The sequence below is a fragment of the Elephas maximus genome, chromosome 1, assembly GCF_024166365.1.
Source record: "Elephas maximus indicus isolate mEleMax1 chromosome 1, mEleMax1 primary haplotype, whole genome shotgun sequence".
NCBI classification, from domain to species: Eukaryota; Metazoa; Chordata; class Mammalia; order Proboscidea; family Elephantidae; genus Elephas; species Elephas maximus.
This window is the reverse complement of record NC_064819.1, coordinates 91,280,866-91,301,903: the sequence shown is the minus strand read 5'-3', so window position 1 is coordinate 91,301,903 and position 21,038 is coordinate 91,280,866. Positions and strand designations below refer to the sequence as shown.

Below are 21,038 nucleotides of genomic sequence, written 5' to 3'. Positions count from 1 at the left end.
GTCCTGGCTTGTCCAATATGGAGGGACAAGATATCTGCTTTCTTTTTCTAATTTTAGTTTATCCCCAAATTCAAGCAGAGCTCTTTTTATTATAAGGAATCTCAAAGATGCTTCCCACATGACATATGGTTTATCAGAAGATAAATAAAACAAAAAACAAACAAAAAAAGATTTTCTGTGAAATACAACCTTATGTGATCTATGACTGTGATTCATATTTCTGCAAGTTGGCCACTCTGATGATGGTATCCATTCTTGAATTTGAAGGTAAAGATCTCTCATGAGATTACTTAGACTTCATCAGGTATGTTGAACCACAGTTTGTGTAGAAATGTCCATATGTGCTTGAGCAGTAGTAGTCTTCAGATTTTTTCCTCATATGTTCTCAAAAGAATTTTGAAAAACTGTATATATATATACAGTTTTTTTCAAAATATACATCCTCATCTGTTTATGTTTTAATTTAAAATTTTATCATAAATTTAATAATTGCAAAGAATGTAATTTCTACCATATTGTAAATATAAGCATTGAGATACTGAAATAGTTCTACTATCCTTTAAAATGTTTCCAATAGACTGTAAACATTGTAGCATCTTGATACCCCCCCACACACACCATTATCCTTTTTAATAGCACATAAGTAAGCTCTTCATCAAAAGTTGGGCTTTTTACATTGTTCCTTGTGCTCTGTGAACTTCCAACTCCATTTCATTCCCCCTTCATTATTCTATTGCCGTATTTTTTTGCTTGAAAGATTTTTATTGATCACACTATTATGCTTCTCTACACCAAAAGATATGCTTATCAACTTTTCAATGATTTCTTGTGACCTATAAGACTCTGTGTTAAATTTTACAGTCCCCAATTATCTTTTGGTGAAAAGTACAAAAACGGCATGGAGGCTGCTTCTGACCTCCTCTAACTTCACAAGGGATAAGGAGAATCAAGATCAACAGCCCAAGGCGGATTCTGATGAGGCAGAGATCAGACATGCCTCTTCTCTTCTCCATCTTTACCAATTCTGACATCAACTGTCCTCCCAAGGCACTCTCTGCTTCTCTGATGGGTTCAATAATTCATTGCAATGGGTACACAGAATTAACAGACAATACTCACAATTATGAAGTTTATTAAGGAAGTAACAAGTTACAATTCAGATTGTGGAACCCTCAGGATACAGTTCTTCTATCCAGACAGCCTCTTCTCAGCTGTGCTCACAGGCACAGGCCCCTCTGCCTCTGCCCTACTCAGGCAAGTGTTACAAAGCTCTTTTATCTCTGCCGATAAGTGCCCAGAGTCACCCCACTCCACCAGTAATTCTTGGCTCAAAAGCACTCAGCTCTAGCTTTGTGGGTTGGCAAACCTAGCTCCATCAAGTGCCCAGGGACACCCTACGCCTCCAGCAAGCCTCCTTGCTCCATGGGGCCAGGAAGTTCACTGCACTGTCTCCTGCCAGTCTCTCTTGCAGCTGTTTCTTTGCCACTGCTTCTCACTATCTTCAGTGTTGCAGCTCTCTCTCTCTCTCTCTCTCTCGGTCTCCTGGTTCCAGGAGCTTCTCAGTGCAGGAATCCTGGGTCCGAAGGACACGCTCCACTCCTGGCTGTTCTTCCTTGGTGGTGGTGAGGTCCTCTCTTGCTCTGGAATTGGCTCTCTTTTAAACCTAGCAGGATGGCAAAACTGACCAATCCCCTCATTAGGGTTCCATATAACTTATTAGCATGGTCCCACTCAGCCACTTGAGTGGGAGTTACAAGATCTTGGTGAGAAAGGCCACCCAAGTGATCCATTGCACCACAAAAGTTAAATGAAAATGTTTTTCCCATGAAAAAGTCTGAATAAATATTCAAGAATATATAAAAATAATAGCAAAATTTATAGTGTCCTTAACAAATGTAAGGCTATTCTAAGGTTTTCATAACAACACCATGAAGTGGGTACTGTTATCATTCTCATTCTTACATAGGAGAAAACTGAGACCCAGAAGAATTAAAGAATTTGTGCAAGGTCATGCAAAGCTTGGACTTAAAGCCAGAAATTCTAGCTCCACACTCTGCTCTTAGCTGACATGCTGTACAGACTATGGTCATTCCATCTTAAGATACAACATTAATCAGTTTGAAAATGAATGTGGAACTTTTAACATCTTCTTTGAAATCATGCAAAAGACACAACAGTGACCTAGACCAAGAAACTGGTGAACGAGAGAGAGTAGTCTCCAAGCTCTTTCTCTTTACAGAAAATAGCGACAACTCAAAAGTGTGCTTTATAAGCAAGTTGCTGTTTCCCAGAATGTTTTTTACAAATCTTGAATATTCTAAAATAGGCAGACAGACAGATAAGCAAGTTGACATGCCATAAGATTTTCACCTAATTATAATAAGGTGCTGCCATCTTTATTTCTTACTGAAACTAACTTTGCTCTACTCTCATGGGATCCCCCGTAGGAGGGATGCCTCCTTTCGCAGTGGATGGAAGAGGAGAGATTATGAAACAGAAATTTTTATTACTTTTGCTACCCCACTCCACTCTACGGCATATCTGAATTGGTAACATCTAAAATTGCCAAGCAATCTATTTTTTTCTTTTACACTCCATTTTGCCCTTTATAGGAATTTATATAAGGCAAGGAAAAACATGAAGCCTTATTGTGTATATTAACCAAAACCTGTTGCCATCGAGTCGATTCTGACTCATAGCAACCCTATGGGTCAGAGTAGAACTGCCCCGTAGGGTTTCCAAGGAGTGGCTGGTGCATTCAAGTTGTCAATTTTTTGGTTAACAGCCAAGCTTTTAACTACTGGGCTACCAGGGCTCCACTGTGAGTATAAAACAAAAAAATTACGATGCCTAAATTAGAAGAGATTTCTGAGTTGTCCCATTATCTGGCACCCTGAAATTTTCCACAGGCTAGGGAAATACACCATAATAATAATATAGGAGCTAGGGAGAAAAAATGTAGGTGATTGTAAAGGGGGAGTTAGAAAAGTATAATTGATCTGATGTCCTGACTCCAGAGTTCCTCTCAGACAGATCAGTTTTAGGCAAATATATATATGAAAGTTGAAGATCTGGAAATTGATTCCTTTAAAACAATCCATGCCTGCATGTCATGAATTGAATTGTGTCCCCCCAAAAATCTTGTCAACTTGGTTAGGCCACGTGTGGTTGTCCTCCATTTTGTGATTTTCCTATGTGTTATAAATCATAATCTCTGCCTGGGTTTAAAGAGGATTAGGCTAGGATGTAACAACCTTGTTCAGGCCACATCCCGGATCCAATGTAAAAGGATTTTCCCTGGGGTGTGGCCTGCACCACCTTTTATCTCTCAAGAGATAAAAGGAAAGGGAAGCAAGCAGAGAGTTGGAGACCTCATACCACCAAGAAAGCAGCACCAGGAGCAGAGTGCGTCCTTTCAGCTCAGGGTCCCTGTGCCTGAGAAGCTCCCCGAACATGGGAAGATTGAGGACAAGGACCTTCCTCCAGAGCTGACAGAGAGAGGAAGCCTTCCCCTGGAGATGACACCCTGAATTTGGACTTGTAGCCTACTCGACTGAGAGAATAAACTTCTCTTTGTTAAAGCCGTCCACTGGTGGTGCTTCTGTTATGGCAGCACTAGATGACTAAGACACAGCATAATACCCTTTAGAAAGCCTTTGTGTACCTCCAAGAGTATGGGGCGCAGACTGCATCTGAAGATCATTGTGCTAGATGAACCAGCAGCACAATGGCACAAATTCTAAATGGGGCAGCCCTTTACCCCTGTCCACTTCCTGGTCTTTTTGCATAGGTCAAGTGTGCTGGATGAGTTGAGGTTTCAACAGGTTGGAGGAGTAGGCACATTCCATGACTAAAGTTGGGCAATGATGCTTCCAGACTCCATGGATACACTCTACTTGCTGGAAGTATTAAGATAGTCACAGAATAACCATGTGAATAAATTACAAGCAAAACTGTTCACCATGGTTTCCTCTCTTTCTATCTTCCGCCATCTCAAAGGACCCATTCCTAATCATTTATTGTCTCATTTGTTATTTATTTTTGCAAATTAGAAATTTTATTTACAGAATGTGTCTGATAATTTTTTTTAATATTTTATTGTGTTTAAGTTGAAAGTTTACACAGCAAATTAGGTTCCCATTTAACAATTTCTACACAAATTATTCAGTGATAGTGCTTATGTTTTCTTACAATGTGGCATCCTTCTCATTCATTTCATTCTGGTTGAACCGTTTTCTGTACTCTAGCTTCCCTGCCCCCTTACCTTTTCCTCTTTGCTTTAGAGTAATTTTTTAAAAAGTTTTGTTGTGGGTTAGGTGAAAGTTTACAGAGCAAATTGGTTTCCCATTCAATAATTCATAGGCAGAGTTTTTGTAACATTGGTTGCAATGCCCTCAATGTGTCAGAGCTCTCCCTACTCCCACCCTGGGTTTCCTGTTTTCATTCGCTCAGCTTTCCTGTCCCTTCCTGCCTTCTGAACTTTGTTTTAAAATAAATGCTTTAAGTCTCATATGTTTGAATGTTCTGAGGAACTCATTCCTCACTGGTGTTACTGTTCACTTTATAGGCCCGCCTATTTTTTGGCTGAAAGGTGATCTCCGGGAGTGGGTTCAGCTCCAAGTTTGAAGAGTTGTCTAGTAATATTTTTAACAGCTTTATTGAGATATAATTTATATACCATATGAAAAAACAAACTGAAAAAAAATTTATATGCCATATGAAAAAACAAACTAGTGCCACCTATTACGACTCATGGTGACCCTGTGTGTATAGCTCACCTGTTTAAAGTGTATAATTCAATGATTTTTAGTATACTTATAGAGTTGTACTTGGCACTCTTTCCATGTGCAGACTCAGATCTTTCTTTTCTATTGTTTCTTTGCTTCCTCTCATCCATCTCTTCCTTTTTTTCCCTCCGTTTTGAACCTTATTATTTGCATGTTAGTCCTCCTGACCAATCCTCCAAGCATCTATTTTCCTTATGACATTCATCTCTGTATTGTTATATCTAATTGAGCCATGTCTCCCACTTGCTCTTCCAGAGTAGTCAATTGCATTCTTAACAGTGACCAGCCTCTTCCAAAGTGTCTATTATTTGTCTATTCAATTACCTAAAATTTTAAATTTGAAGAATACATCTTTTAAGCTTTTTTTTTTTTTTTGGTCTAATTGTGCTACCTTGCCTGATCCTGGAAACCCTGGTGGCTTAGTGGTTAAGTGCTACAGCTGCTAACAAAAGGGTCGGCAGTTCAAATCCACCAGGCGCTCCTCGGAAACTCTGTGGGGCAGTTCTACTCCGTCCTATAGGGTCGCTATGAGTCGGAATCGACTCGACAGCACTAGGTTTGGTTTTTTGGTTTTTTGCCTGATCCTATTTATTTTCATTTATGCTTTCTACAGTTCACACCAGTGGGAGACACCGTTTCAGGGTGCTCAATTCAGTTTTCTCTTTCTGGTTGCTGGGTCCCTTTAAGTCAAGTGGTTTATTGTTTGTTCGTTCGTGTTTTTTTTTTTTTTTTGCCTGCTCATGGCTCGGTATGACCTCATCAATGAGGTCCAACTGTTTGGTCTGCTGACACTTAAGAAATCAGTAAGTGGCGAAAAGTGCATCAGTTTCCACAGCTTTGAACCCACCAGCAAATGGTAATTCTCTCCTGAGGGCTATGTCCCTTGTGGGAGCCCTCTCAGCCTGTGGATTTGGAGTAAGTCCACCTTCCAAACCAGCTCAGGATTAAATAGCCCCCTCCCCTGGATCGTTGAAAGGGATACATGTAGCCCTTCTAGCTGGGGATTTACAAGATTCTCAGGCTTCACCCCAGGTATTTATCATGCACCTCTTGAAGGTTAGATCTTAGCAGGTCAGACAGTCTTTTCCTTGGGAAAACAGGAAGCACTCTGAGATAGACGTGTCAACTAGCACTTTTGTTAAGTAGCCCAGATCTGGAGCAGATGCGCATGCCCTGGAAACTATGAGTCTGATGAACATAGCCCACAGCACCCATAATTGCACCTTTTCTAACTCATCATGGTCTGGGCTCTCTATGTACTACCACAACCCAGAGAATCCAGCCACTTGCTCTCCCTTCTCATGTCTCTCAATTCCGTTCTTCTGCCATCCTGCATGAGTCTCGGGAATATGGAGGTCTTGCTTGGGGCAAGAAGTACTAGAAAATGAGGACAGACATGAATGAGGTCTCTGGATTTTACTGTGGAGATTTTGAGTAAAAAGTGGACTCTGGCATGGGGTTCTCTCATGTGACTGGGAAATTCAACTCAAAGCTAGAGACACCCACTCATGTGCACACACAGGTTCTCACTCTCATACGTATTGGATGAGTTTATTTCTTAGCTAAATGACCAATATATTCTTCTCTTTCCAGTGTCTGGTAAAAGCAAGAGAGAGGGAGGAAGTGTTTTTCCCATGGCTGTCAGGGACCCAGACAAACCTGGGAGGGGCTCCCGGGATTAAATGGAAGGAAACTCAGGTCTGGTCCTCCAGTTCGGCTTCCTCCTTAAAGAATGAGTCCCTCTGGCTTCAGGGGCTGCTCAAGGCTGATTGTAACTCCCACTCATCTCCATGGCTTCTGAATGTACTGGTCTCCTCCAGAACAAGTTACGGTTCCACCGAGGCCTGTAGTGGACTCCATGATTCCCTCCAGGCGGGGGGCCAAGGTTGGGGCCATGGGGGCGGTAAAGAGCTGTGTTGAAGACATTTCTCAATGACAGGGAGTTTCTCTAGAAAAAGAAGTGAACATAGTTTTAAAGTTGTATTTCTTTCTCCCAACCCTTCACCATGGACTCAATCTGGAATCTGCCCTCCTTCCAAACCATCTCCCTCATTTAGTGCTCCTTCTTCCAGCCTTTATTCCTTTCCTCACAAGTCAATAGTTTCTTCTGTACATTGATGGGTTCCTCTGTTTCTAACTTGCAATTTCTCTTTTGTAAACTTTTCCTGGTCTCTCTTTCCTCACCTACTATTCACATCCTATTTCCTTATGTCCCTGTTGCTCCTTCCTCCAAGAACTTTCCTACACATTAGGCACTCACCACACAGAAGAAGAGCCCACCGAAGAGTCCCACGGCCATTGCAACTGAGGCCAGCGTGATGAGAAAGATTTCCCATGGCTTCAGGGACCCACTAGGCTTCATCTCATTAGTGGGAGTAGCAGCAGTTGTGTTAATACTATTGGAAGTTGTGTGGGTTCCAGTTGGAGAAGGTGTACCAGAGCCATTGGGGGTTCCACTAAATCCAGTGTTGGCAGTTGTGCTAATCCCACTGGAGGTTGAGCCGGAAGCTGTGTCAGCTGGTATGCTGGTCCCACCGGAGGTGGTGCTGGACACTGTGCCAGCTGGTGTGCCGGTCCCACTGGAGGTTGAGCCGGACTCTGTGTTGGCTGATGTGCTAGTCCCACTGGAGGTGGTACTGGACACCGTGTTGTCTGATGTGCCAGTCCCACTGGAGGTTGAGCCGGACTCTGTGTTGGCTGGTGTGCCGGTCCCACTGGAGGTTGAGCCGGACTCTGTGTTGGCTGATGTGCTAGTCCCACTGGAGGTGGTACTGGACACCGTGTTGTCTGATGTGCCAGTCCCACTGGAGGTTGAGCCGGACTCTGTGTTGGCTGGTGTGCCGGTCCCACTGGAGGTGGTACTGGACTCTGTGCCGGCTGGTGTGCCGGTCCCACCGGAGGTTGAGCTGGACTCTGTGTTGGCTGGTGTGCCGGTCCCACTGGAGGTTGAGCTGGACTCTGTGTTGGCTGGTGTGCCGGTCCCACTGGAGGTTGAGCCGGACTCTGTGTTGGCTGGTGTGCTGGTCCCACTGGAGGTGGTACTGGACTCTGTGCCGGCTGGTGTGCCGGTCCCACTGGAGGTTGAGCTGGACTCTGTGTTGGCTGGTGTGCCGGTCCCACTGGAGGTTGAGCCGGACTCTGTGTTGGCTGGTGTGCTGGTCCCACCAGAGGTGGTGCTGGACGCTGTGTCGGCTGGTGTGCCGGTCCCACTGGAGGTTGAGCCGGACTCTGTGGTGGCTGGTGTGCTGGTCCCACTGGAGGTTGAGCCGGACTCTGTGTTGGCTGATGTGCTAGTCCCACTGGAGGTGGTACTGGACACTGTGTTGTCTGATGTGTCGGTCCCACTGGAGGTTGAGCCGGACTCTGTGTTGGCTGGTGTGCTGGTCCCACTGGAGGTGGTACTGGACTCTGTGCCAGCTGGTGTGCCGGTCGCACTGGAGGTTGAGCTGAACTCTGTGTTGGCTGGTGTGCCGGTCCCACTGGAGGTTGAGCCGGACTCTGTGTTGGCTGGTGTGCTGGTCCCACCAGAGGTGGTGCTGGACGCTGTGTCGGCTGGTGTGCCGGTCCCACTGGAGGTTGAGCTGGAAGCTATGTCAGCTGGTATGCTGGTCCCACTGGAGGCGGTACTGGACACTGTGTTGGCTGATGTGCTAGTCCCACTGGAGGTTGAGCTGGAAGCTGTGTCAGCTGGTATGCTGGTCCCACTGGAGGTGGTACTGGACACTATGTTGGCTGGTGTGCTAGTCTCACTCAAAGTTATTCCTGATGATAATCATAAATATTGACAAATATACATTGAGCATATATACTTTGTGTTCAATGCTTATTTAATTGCACTAGGTAGATAAATCTATTTACAACTCACTACAGCCCTGTGAGGAAACTCTGGTGGTTCAAGTGCTATGGCTACTAACCAAAAGATCAGCAGTTCAAATCCACCAGGTGCTCCTTTTAAACTCTATGGAGCAGTTCCACTCTGTCCTACAGGGTCGCTATGAGCCGGAATTGACTTGACAGCAACAGGACATAGACACTACTATCATCACAAACTAAGATGATGAAATTGAGACTTAGCAATATTACGATGCTTGTCCAAGTTTATACAACTAGTAAGTAGTGGAACAGGAACTAACATCTATGCTGTTGAATCTGCACTTTTAACTACTATAACAAGTCACCCTCCCAATGCTGGGGTTACATGATCTGGTTTCATTCATAGATAAGTTTATTCCATATTCTGTGAAACAAGATCCAACACAAATAAAAAGTGTAAAAAATGAAATAGTAGGACCCAGACGGAGCTAGTACACATTGATGAATACATTTTAAAAGAAGATTTGTCCCCTTCCTCTTGGACAATGTTTCTCAGAATATTATTCAGAAAACATCTGCTTCAGAATCACTTGGGGAGCTTTTTGAAAATAAAGACTCCTAGGTACACGACTACAGACTAAATGAATTAGTTTTTGAGGTGGGGCCAAGGTATCTGTATCTTTAATAAGTGACCAGGTGATTCTATGTGCGCTAAAGTTCCAGAGACTCCTGATTACTATGGCAAAGGCTGCAGAAGAACAAGTTATGTGTATCTTAAATGCATAAAACCTCTGAGGATTAAGGACTGAAAACCAAAGTCTGTAGACTTAGGGAAAATTCTCAACCTTCTTGGAGGCTCAGCTGGAGTTAGGGATGTGCTTATTTTCTGTTCCTCACTACCTGAAGGACCAACACACTCAGCCTCTCCAGAGCCTGCATTTTCTCATTTCATTTGTGGCTCATTTTACTGCTAACTGGGGCATGGGTGCTTATCACCTCACCTTCTGCATGTGTATTTTTTTTTTTTTCCTGCCTTATGTGAACTACCTAGGATTAGAGTTTAGCTCTATTTGGGGAAGTTCTTCAAAAATCTGCAGTGTAGTACAATTGGGGTTAAGGAGAGATTCATGAATAAAACTAAATAAGAAACTGAGATGATTAAGAGTACAGGTGGCATGTGGGAGAGGTAGTGGATTTGATGTGCAAAGTGTTGTAGACCAGAGTAAACGGGCCAAAATTGTAGGAGGGCTAATTTTGGTTCAAAGTGATGAATTTTTTAAGCAGTCATTGCTTTCGTGCTGTGCAATAAATAAGAAATGGCCCATGAAGTGTTTAATAGAGCGTCAGAGGTTTAGAATCAGGGTAGGAATCAATTTTGACTCTTAAATTCTGTTGTCCTCAGTCTGAGTCTGACTTGGCTAATGTGGAATCAGGGCTAGGGAGAGACATTGGGTTTGTAGAATACAGCAGTGACATTTTAAAAACAACCAACTCTTTTTATTCTTAATGTTTAAATCCTCAATCATATCACACAGAATATTACCATTTTACAGATGCAGAAACTGAGGCACAGAGAGATTAAGCAACTCATCCAAAGTACACAACTAGGAAATGGAGTCATGATTCAGACCTAGACAATTCAGGGCCAGAGCCCATAGTTTTAACCATTACGCCCTGATTGCCTCCTGAATGAGAGATACATTGTTAGACTGAAGTGATTAGAGTAAAATGACAATCCTCATTCTATGGAGGAGAACCAGAGCTAAATCCTAGTAGTGGTTTCCATCTCCCAGAAGTCCTCAAATGTTCTCAGATTGTAAATAAAATCACTCACCAGATTTTGAAAGTAGGAGATGTAATAATAACCAATATATAGGGGGAATGCTTCCTTTCTTCATCTTGATCTGCCTCTTTGTGGAGAACAAGATTCCTGGATCCCGGATGTAGCCAAGACCTAGAGGGCAAAGAAAGGGGAATTCTTGAAAAAAGGAGAGCTCAGGGTGAAGAGACAAAGGCTGGAGTTTCCAGGATCTTGGGTCTCCTAAGTATGGGTTCTTGGGAAGAACCTTGAGCTTGAGGTGAGGGGTGTGTGCTCAGTACCTATTTCTGTATTGTGGAAGAGGTGCAGGGATCTTTATAGCTTCATACAGGCTGGGGAGGGGTTGGGCATTTGACTCATTGCTTCTGCCAGCTATGAGCAGGTGACAAAACAATACTGAGCCTGGGAAGGAATAGACTAGGGGTCAAGAGGAAGATGAGAAAGGAGAATGACATGACCATGGTAGGCAGGGCACTGGGCTGGGCTAAAGCAGGAAGTAGGAAGGGATAAGGAGATCCAGGTTGTCAGAGTATAGGGGACCCACCCTCTGAGGCAGAGATGGGACCAGAAACCTATTCTAGCTCAAGACTATTTTCTGGTGAGGAAGTTCCGTGTGCTTGGTTTAGCGTGGAAGAAGCCCTATTGAACTGAACTGGGGGGTCAGGACCCCTCATCTCTGAAGCAAACAGAAATAGGAGAGACTCAAAAGAGACCAGTTACTAGGAAACTGGGATCCTGAGTTATGGGCAGAAGACAGATGGACCATTGCTGGGTATGCAGTAGGCATTTAAACACATGTTAAATGAACAGGAGGAGAGAGATCCAGGGAATAATGAAGCTGTCTTTGGGATCTCTGGGGTGTGGGGGCTGAGGGTGTGAGGACAGTGTCGAATACAAGGAAACAAGCCACTTGGAACTTTTTCAGAACCATAGCAAGTGAAAAGGTTGTATAGGGCCTCCTTCTGCTCCGCAACCATAGAAGATCTCCTATTTTTTGTTTTCAGAGGGATCCAAAGGAGCTTCTCCACCCTGGGATCATTCAGATGTCCCTTCTGATAGGTCTTCATGAAGAAACTCTCAGTAGTGTGTACCACAGGAAGAGGCACAGGCACCACCCTGAGAGACTTCGAGTCTCGTGGAGGAAGGGATATATATAGTATGGGTCCCTGAAGTACGATGAATCGCTTTCGTGTTACTTTTCTCCCTGTGGTCTTGTAACTCCCACCCAAGTGATTAAGTGGGACTGTGCAAATAGGGTAATTGTGGCCCATCAATGGGATTGGTCAGTTTTGCCCTTCTGCTGGGCTTGAAATGAGTCATCCCAGAGGTGAGAAAGAGCGGATTCCACTACTACCAATTGAAGAACAGCCAAGAGCAGATTGTGTCTTTTGGATCCAGGATTCCCACTCTGAGAAGCTCCAGGAACCAGAACACTGAGGGAGAGAGACAGAGACAGAGAATTGTAACACAAGACCCCAAGAAGCAGTGGCAGAGAAACAGCAGCAGGAGACACTGGCAGGAGACAGCACAGTGGGCTCCCTGGCCCAACACGGGAGAAAGTTGAGTGCCTTTAGGCAGGAGGCTTGCTGGCAGAGTAGGGTGCCTTTGGGTACTTATCCGCAAAGAGCTTTGTAATACTCACCCGAGCCAAGGGCCAGGGAGAGGCCTGCCTGCAAGCGCATCTGGGAAGAGGCTGTCCTGATGGAAGAACTGTATCCTGAGCATTCCTGAACCCGAATTGTAACCTGTTACTTCCCTAATAAACCCCCATAATTGTGAGTATTGTCTATGAGTTCTGTGTGGCCATTGCAATCAATTATCGAACCCAGCAGTGAAGTAGATAGTGCTGTGGGAGGGATGGTTGGTGTTAGAATTGGTAAAGATGGTGGAGAAAGGAGGCATGTCTGACCTCCACCTCATAGAAATCAGCCTTGCGCTGTTGATCTTGATTCTCCTTCCGCCTTGTGAAGTCAGAGGAGGTCAGACACAACGCCTACGCCATTTCTACAGTCCCCTAGGGGATCCAAGTCTGGTCTAGACATTTGGATGTGGTCAGCAGAAAGGACACATGATCAGCTAAATGAGCATGACTGAACAGAGCCCTGGTGGCGCAGTGGTTAAGAGTTCAGCTACTAACCAAAAGGTTGGCTGTTCAAGTCCACCAGCCAATCCTTGGAAACCCTATGGGGCAGTTCAGCTCTGCCCTGTAGGGTTGCTATGAGTTGGAATCGACTCAATGGCATTTAACAACACAGCAATGAACAGACCCAAATGAATAGAGAGCTTTCGGGAGTTCATGATGAGGGCAGCTTGTAGTTGGGAAGATGAGGATGGAATTGATGGGAATTTCAGTGTACACTCTTGAATGACCAAGGTGAGCTGTCTCCATTTCTCTATCAATAACGACAAGCTTCATGGAAGAGGTGACAGCCCAGGTAGGTTACTTTGAGTGAACGAGCATTCATAATACGTAAGACCTGTAGGCAAGAGGTGCCTGAGGACATGAAGAAACTTGGAACAAGCGAGTCTGAGAGGCAGCAATTAACTGGATGCACCGAGGAAGTGTATCTAAGTGGCTTAGAAGTGTATCTGCCTAGTGGCTGTGATGGGAAGTTCCTGATGCTGAGGTGGGAGGCTATGGTCAGTGACAGGTTGGGTTTTGGACTCCCAGCAATCGTGACATGTGGCTGAAAGTCCAACAGCACTCCTGGAAAGAAACCCTTTCTTTCCCCTCTAGAATCATTTGGAGGCAGAGGTCCTGGATACTAATCCAGATTCTACCATTTACTAGTTGTCTGGTCCTCACACAACACTTCTCTAAGTCTCAGTTTCCTCATTTATATAATAGAGAGAAACAGTATTTGGCTGGAATAAGTATTTTAAGTATAATTTTTATTAAGTACCTGGAAGCAAAAATGTTTATGATATAATCATATATCTGGTATTAAGAATTATAACAACACAATGAATGCCTGTGTATTCCCCATCTATTTAAGAAAGAAAACATTACCACCACCTTTATCATCTCCTATGTGCTCCAAACCGTCCCATCTCCTTCCTTCTCCACCAGATATAACCACTATTCTGAATTTTGCATTTCTCATTCTCTTGCTTTAAAAAACTTAGTTTACAGATGAATGGACAACTCAAATGTGGTACATACCTACTATTCAGCCAGTAGAAGAAACGAAGTTTTGATACCTGCTACAGTATGAACGGGGCTTGAAGACGTTATGCTGAGTAAAACAATCCGATCACAAAAGGACAAATATTGTATAATCTCACTCATATAAAAAGGCAAGAAAAGACAAATGTATAGAGACCAAAGTTTATTAGAGATCACCAGGGGTGGGAGTGAGGAGGAAAGGGGGAGGTTAACAGTGGTGGAAAAATCCCATTGATTAAGGGTAAGGATGCACAACCGATTATTGTAATTGATGCCAATAGGTTGTACACCTGTAAAAAGGTGAACTGGTAAAAGTTGTGTGATAGATATATTTACAACAACAACAAAAAAGAGTAGCTGCAGAGGCTGCTTATGTACAACCAAAAACCTCATGGATTTGGCTCCTTGGTTTGGAGGTTTACGGTCATGGTTTCATAGGACATTCCAGATAATTGATCTAACAAAGTGTTTAGTGCTTCAGTTCTGCCTCCTGGTTCATTACATAGTGTCTGGGATTTTAAAAGCTTGCAATAGGCCATCCAAGCCATGACAATTGGTCTCTTTTAGCCTAGAGCAACAGAGATAGAAGGAAAGTTAGGAATAGGAGGAAGGAATGGAATGTGTGGCTATGGCTAATTGTCTCCATGAACAACTGCCTCCTTTGTCACGAGACCAGAAAAACTGAATGGTGCCCAGTGACCATTACTGAACATTTTGGTCAAAGATTCTAGAGAAGAATCTTGATTAAAAGGGGAAAAATGCAGAACAGAACTTCAAATTTTCATGGATCTCAGACTTTCTGGAGCCATGGAGGCTGGATGAACCCCTGAAAATATTGCCCTTGAAAGTAATTGCCCTTAGATAATCTTTAAAACTTAATCCAAAAAAATACCCTGGAATCATCTCAAAACCAAATAATAGCCTAGCTTAACTAGTAAAAAATGCCTGCCTTGACCATTATGCTCTTTTAATAAATATCTATATAAGATCAAAGTGACAACAATAGCTTGAAAGATTAGATAGGAACCTGAGGGGGCAGTGAGTTTATGTTAATGGAGGAGGAACAAGTCAGAAAAGGAGGGTGAGAAGGGTTGCACAACTTGAAAATGTAACCAATGTCACCAAATTGTACAGGTAGAAACAGTTGAATTGGTGTATGTTTGCTGTGTATATTCTCAACAACAATGAAAAAATTAAAAAAAAAATTTTTTTAATAAGTTTAACTTGTATCTCAGCTTTGTTTCACCTGCTTTTTATCTAGAAATAAATAAAATCATACTGAATATATTTTTTGAGACTTGTTATTTTTGCTAAAATTATTTATGTTCCTGAATTCACCCATATTCATTTTTACTGCTGAAAAGCATCCAAAAATATGGCTATATTATAACTTATCTAACCGTTCTACTATTGATGAGCATTTGGGTTGTTTATGATTTTTTGTTTCATAAACACTATTTGTGAATATCCTTACACATGTCTCCCAGTGAACATGGGCAAGAGGTTCTCCACAGCATAGAACCAGGCATAGAATTGTTGAGGCTTGAGGTTTCCACATCTTTATTGCTAGACATTGCCAACTTCATGAGACATCATTGTGTTCTATACAGTCAATGTTTGTTTGTATTTGCCTACATATATGTACTTGTTTTTCTCTCTGTTCCTCTTGCATCCCAAACCCTCCTCCTGAGACCACCTGTCTTCTGCCTGAAGTATATTCTTTAGAATTTGCTTTAACGAAGATCACTTGGTGGGAAAGTCTCTTGGGTTCTGTTCGTTTTGAAATGTGTTTATTTCTCTCATTCTTGCAAGATATTTTTACTAGGTCTACAATTTTAGGTTGAAGATATTTTCTCTTAGTACATTGAAATTATCATTTTACTATCTTCTGACTCCCAGTGTTGCAACTGAGAAGTCAGATACCATTTTACAATTTTTACTGCTTTGAAGGTGATCTATATTTTCTGTGTCTGCTTTTTCTTTTTTAAGATCACTGTGCTTTCTTGAGTTCTGTAGTGTTGCCATGACATATCTCGGTATAAATTTCATTTGTTGTGCTTGCTTAGGATTCACTGAGCTTCTTAAACCTCTGGATTGGGGTCTTTAGTCAGTTCTTTAAGTTTTTATTTATTTATTTTTTATTTTATCATAGTCCCTTTAAATAGTTCCTATGGGAGAAGCGTCAAGTTTGAGACAGGCATCTGTCTCACAATGCCCAATGTGCATGATGGGCAAGGCAGTTTTATTAAAGTTTAACCATATACTAAAGGTGCATCTCTTTTATGTCTCAGTTTTATTTAGGTTCTACCATCAGATTCCACCCATTGAGCAGGCCCTGCACTTCTCCTCCTCTACCCTAAGCACGAGTCCCTGGGTGGCCCAACAGTTAAGTGCTCAGCTACCAGCTGAAAGATTAGTGGTTTGAACCCGCACAGTGGCACCTCAGAAGACAGGCCAGGCTATCTGCTTCTGAAAGGTCACAGCCTTGAAAACTAGAAAAACAGTTCTACTGTGCACACATGGGGTCACCATGAGTAAGAAGCAACTCGACTGCAATGAGCAACAACGACCCTAAGCACTAAGAAGCTGTGAGAAGACAGGCTGAAATTTACCAGGTTTGGCAAATACCTTCAACACAAAGGCTGATCACAGTTGTTGATCTAAATATTACTATCTTTCCAATTAGATGATACAGCTATAAAGATATTTTTCAATATTTTATCCAGCAATTTTTGTTTTCATTGAGAGAAACAGCTAATGTATCCAGTCCACTATATTGCCAGAAGTGGAAGTTCTCAAAGGATTGTTTTGATCATTAAAGGATAGTGTATTTAAAGTCATTTAGTACAATGTTTGCCACTCGAAAGCAAAGAGAAAAGCGGGGGAAAAAGATGCCCAGACAGATAAGCAAACAAGCACGCAGTGTGGCCACTAACTGTATTATGAGATTTTTTTTTTTTTTTAAAGCTGTAATATCATTCTTCCTCTTACCGGTCCTATTGCATTCTGAGGAAAACAGTAGAAATCTGAAGGCTGAAAGGCACAGGACATGACTTGTACGTTGGTGGATCAAAGAAAAGCTGTTCTGAGGTTCGTTGCAGTGACCTCTGTAAGAAGGTCTGAATTGTGGTTAGGCTCCAGGAATATTTTTACCTGGGGTCATGTCAAACCTGATAAGGCTGCCGGTCTGCTCCTGAACCCCTCTCTGTTATTTCTGGATGTTCTCTTGGCCAAACTCTCCATGATCTTTTCTCGGGTTCTTTTTTTAAAGTCTAGATCATGACTATCTCTTTGGCCAATACCCTGGAGCCCTTTTGGAATCCCATCCTAACCCACTTTATCATCACTGCCTTCTTCCCCTCCATGATCCCCCTTTCCTCCAAGATTTTCTTTTCCATAGTGTCCTTCGTTATCCAGTCTCTGGTCATAGTCCTGCTTTCCTTCCTGGCTATCTTCATGGCCTCCTCTGTAATCCATTTCATAGCTATCGTTATGGCCACCTTCATGTCTGTGACTCTTACCATGATTCGTTCCATACCCATTTCCATGGCTGTGGCTCAGTTCATGGCCTACACCACACTCCACTTCTTGTTCAAAGTCACATGTTCTTCTATGTTCAATCCCAAGTCTCCTTCCATGATCTGGTTTATTTCCCAGGCTGTGGGACATTCCAGGGCCCAGGCCTGAGTCCAGGTTCAGATGGTGGTCAACACCGTCTTTATTGGGCCTATAGGTGCCTCTGTTTCTCAGGAGGAAATAGAAGTTCCTCTATTTTTTTTTTCTAAAAGAGAAAAAAAAATTATTAGGGTTAAATCCTTTCCTTCTGTATCATTAAACCTTCTTGAATTGTCAAAAATCACAAATTTTCACTTTTCAGTGCTGTTTTGTCTCTTCTGGTTCATTTCTATATTTTATGCATGATATTTGTGCTGATTCTTCCTTTTCTTCCTCTCATTTATTTATTTCTCTGAGAAAACAGGCTTCCCTATTATTATACTTGCATATTCTCTATATGGATGCTGTGGTCATTGCTCTGTACCTTGGTAAGGCTATATATACTGTTAGGCTTTCAAAAAAAGGGAAATTCACATCCTGCACCTAGGGATGTAGTCTCCCAGGATATAGGGAGTCTTTCATTGTGTTGGAGTCCCTGGGTGGCACAATTAAGTGCTCAATTATTAGCCTAAAGAAGTACCAAGGGAGAAAGGCATGGCAATCTGCTTCCAAAAGGTCACAGCCTTAAAAACCCTATGGAGCACATTTCTGCTCTGCATGCATGGGATTGTCATGAGCAGGACTCAATTGAATGGCAACTGATTTGGGCTTTTTTGGTTTTCATTGTGTTAATCAACCAAGAAAGTTGCATGCCTGTAGAACAGCTACAAACAAATGAAAATCCATAAAATAGAAGTCAGAACAGTAATCACCTTTGATGGGACAGGTGTAGACTAGGAGGGAACATAAAGGAAACTACGGGCAGGGAGGTTAGAAATGTTCTATATTTTGAACTGGGTAGTGATTATGTGTGTGTCCGTATCTGAAAATTAAGCAGTACACTTAAGATTTGTATACTTCTTGTAAGTTATACTTCGATTTTTTAAAAAAGATAAGCAAGAGCCCATAAAGAGCTAAAGATTGGGGAGCTACTGACAAGGATCACATAGAGGGTCCCTGACAGAGCTGGAGAAAAATGTAGAACAAAATTCTAACTCAAAAAGAAAGACCAGACTTGCTGGCCTGACAGAGACTGGAGAAACCCTGAGAGGATGGCCCCCCAGACACCCTTTCAGCTCAGTAATGAAGTCACTTCTGAGGTTCCCCACTCAGCCAAAGATTGGACAGGCCCATAAAACAAAACGAGACTAAAGAGGCACACCAGCCCGGGGGCAAGGTCTGGAAGACAGGAGTGGACAGGAAAGCTGGCAATAGAGAACCCAAGATTGAGCAGGGAGAGTGTTGATATGTCATGGGGTTGTTAACCAATGTCATGAAAACAATATGTGTACTAACCGTTTAACGAGAAACTAGTTTGTCCTATAAACCTTCATCTTAAGTGCAATCAGGAAAAAAAAAAAAAGACTGGCGAGCTATCAGAACAAAACACTGTGGTTAAGAGCACAGGTTCTCATGTCAGGCTGACTTGGATTAGAGCCCCGGGTCTGCCACAGCCTCACCTGGGATCTTCAGCTAGGTATTTAAGTCTCTGACTCCAGCTTCCTCATAGGTAAAATGGGGTAATAAGAGTACATGTCCCAAGAGTGGTTGCAGATTAAAAGAGAGACAATGCATTCTAAGTATTCTTGGCTCCGGGCCTCAAACCTAGTAAACGATCAATAAAATGCTGAGTACTATTATTGTATTTTTATCTTAAATATTTAGTGGATTGCACATGGCTGGTGAGTCTCTGTTCTCTGCATAGGGAGGGTTAAGAGAATCTGAACTAAGAAACTCAAGTAAAGTGATTGTAAATTACGTAATTGATTCTTATAAGTGGTCTTCAAAATTTGTGGAATGAACAGGGGTCACAACAGAGGGTTCCAGACAGAGCTGGAGAAAAATGTGGAATAAAATTCTAACTCACAAAAAAAGACCAGACTTACTGGTCTGACAGAGACTGGAGAAACCCTGAGAGGTGATGTTAACTCCTTTACACACAATCCCACTTTGCTTGAGTCTATCAAAACTCTGCTTCATTTGATTTTCACCAAAAATCCACACTTCCTCAAATACTATAACTCTATTTTTTCTGTTGTTTGGGGAGATGCTCCTATTTCTTTTGGTGTGCAGGCTTCCTTGCTGCAGCAAGCCCACAAACCTGACTTCGTAAGGCTACAGGTTTGTCCCTGCTAGTGTTAGATTGATTGGGCTAGGGTGTATGTGACTCTTTTTTCCCTAGCAGCCCAACTTTTTTCTCTCTCTCAATCTGTATATCCTAACAGCACGATTCCCATGTATTCCACTCCCATTAATAATCTATCTTCTACTCAAGAAAAGGTTTACACATGGAAGGAAACATTCTTTGATGGTTATGAGGGTTGGGATGGAAGGAGGGGGAATTCACTAACTAGATAGTAGACAAGAATCCCCTTAAGTGAAGGGAAGAACAACACACAATACAGGGGAAGTCAGCACAACTGGACCAAAGCAAAAGCTAAGAAGCTTCCTGAACACAACCAAACAGTTTGAGGGATAGAGGAGCTGGGGCTGAGGTCTGGAGACCATGGTTTCAGGGGACATCCAGGTCAATGGGCATAACAAAATTTATTAAGAAAATGTTTTGCATCCCACTTTGGTGAGTGGCATCTGGGTCTTAAAAGCTTTCGAGTGGCCGTCTAAGATAACATCAATAGGTCCCAACCCATTTGGAGAAAAGAAGAATGAAAGACACCAAAGACACAAGGAAAATATTAGCCCAAGAGACAAAAGGGCCACATAATCCAGAGACTCCGATAGCCTGAGACCAGAAGTAGCTGGTGCCACCTAGCACCAATGACCACCCTGATAGGGAACACAACAGAGAGTCCCTGACAGAGCAGGAGAAAAGTGTAGAATGAACTCAAATTCACATAGAAAGACCAGATTAATGGTCTGACTGAGACTGGAGAAATCCCTGAAGTCATGGCCCCTGGGTGCTCTGTTAACCCAGAACTAAAACCATTCCCGAAGCCCACTCTTCAGACAAAGGTTAGACTTTGCAGTCAACTACTAACTGGAAGGTTGACGACTCAAACCCACCCAGAGCTGCTTCTGTAATGATTACAGCCAAGAAAACACTATGGTGAGTTTCTACTCTGTAACACATGGGGTCACCAGGAGTTAAACTCATGTTTTTGCTTTTGTTTTTATAGTGGTGGTGGTTTGAGGAGAGGTTTTGTGGTGGCAGGAGAGATGGTAGAAAGCAATTCGGTGATTCACCTGTGACCATAGTCCCCAGAACAGAGGTGAGTGTCTTAGGAAAGAGAAGGTAAAATATATCCACTGGTGGTTCTGGTAATGGTGGAAGCTGAAGACTGAGGAAATGGGAGCATGACTGACGCAGAATTGGAAAATCTATCATTTTTAGAAGTGGTCATTCAAAGAGAAATGGGTGGGCTGGGATAAAAAATGGAAAGACCTGATTCTTATGATTGTAGTCTCTGGAGTGCCAAAGAGGAACTGCAGGAAGAGATGACGGAATTGAATTTACTTATGGGTTCATTAGTAGCCGTGGCTGGGAGTACCCAAACCAAACTCATTTCTGTGGAGTCGATTTTGACTCACAGCGACCCTATAGGACAGAGTAGAGCTGCGCCATAAGGCTTCCAAGGAGCAGCTGGTAGATTTGAACTGCCCACCTTTTGGCTAGCAGCCTAACATTTAACCACTGTGCCACCAGGGCTCCATGGCTGGGAGTAGAGGTGGTAATATCTAACACAATTGTGGTAAGTATGCTTGGAACAGGTGTGAAAGAACC

The 21,038-nt window shown here is 42.8% G+C and overlaps 1 protein-coding gene across 1 annotated transcript; it reads right to left on the bottom strand.

Moving 5' to 3' along the window:
- Positions 1–6,546: 6,546 nt before the first annotated feature.
- MUC21 (mucin 21, cell surface associated) lies at positions 6,547–20,510 on the bottom strand. The gene is made up of 3 exons (XM_049868618.1): positions 20,501–20,510; positions 7,048–8,549; positions 6,547–6,735 (listed from the first exon to the last, which is right to left on the bottom strand). The coding sequence occupies exons 1-3, from the start codon at positions 20,508–20,510 to the stop codon at positions 6,547–6,549; spliced, it is 1,701 nt and encodes a 566-aa protein (XP_049724575.1).
- Positions 20,511–21,038: the final 528 nt, after the last annotated feature.

Excerpts from the sequence above, each read along its gene's own strand:
- MUC21 (XM_049868618.1), bottom strand. Across the intron at positions 6,736-7,047 it reads GTGGGCTCTTCTTCTGTGTG|AGAAACTCCCTGTCATTGAG; the intron begins GTGAGTGCCTAA and ends TTCTTTTTCTAG.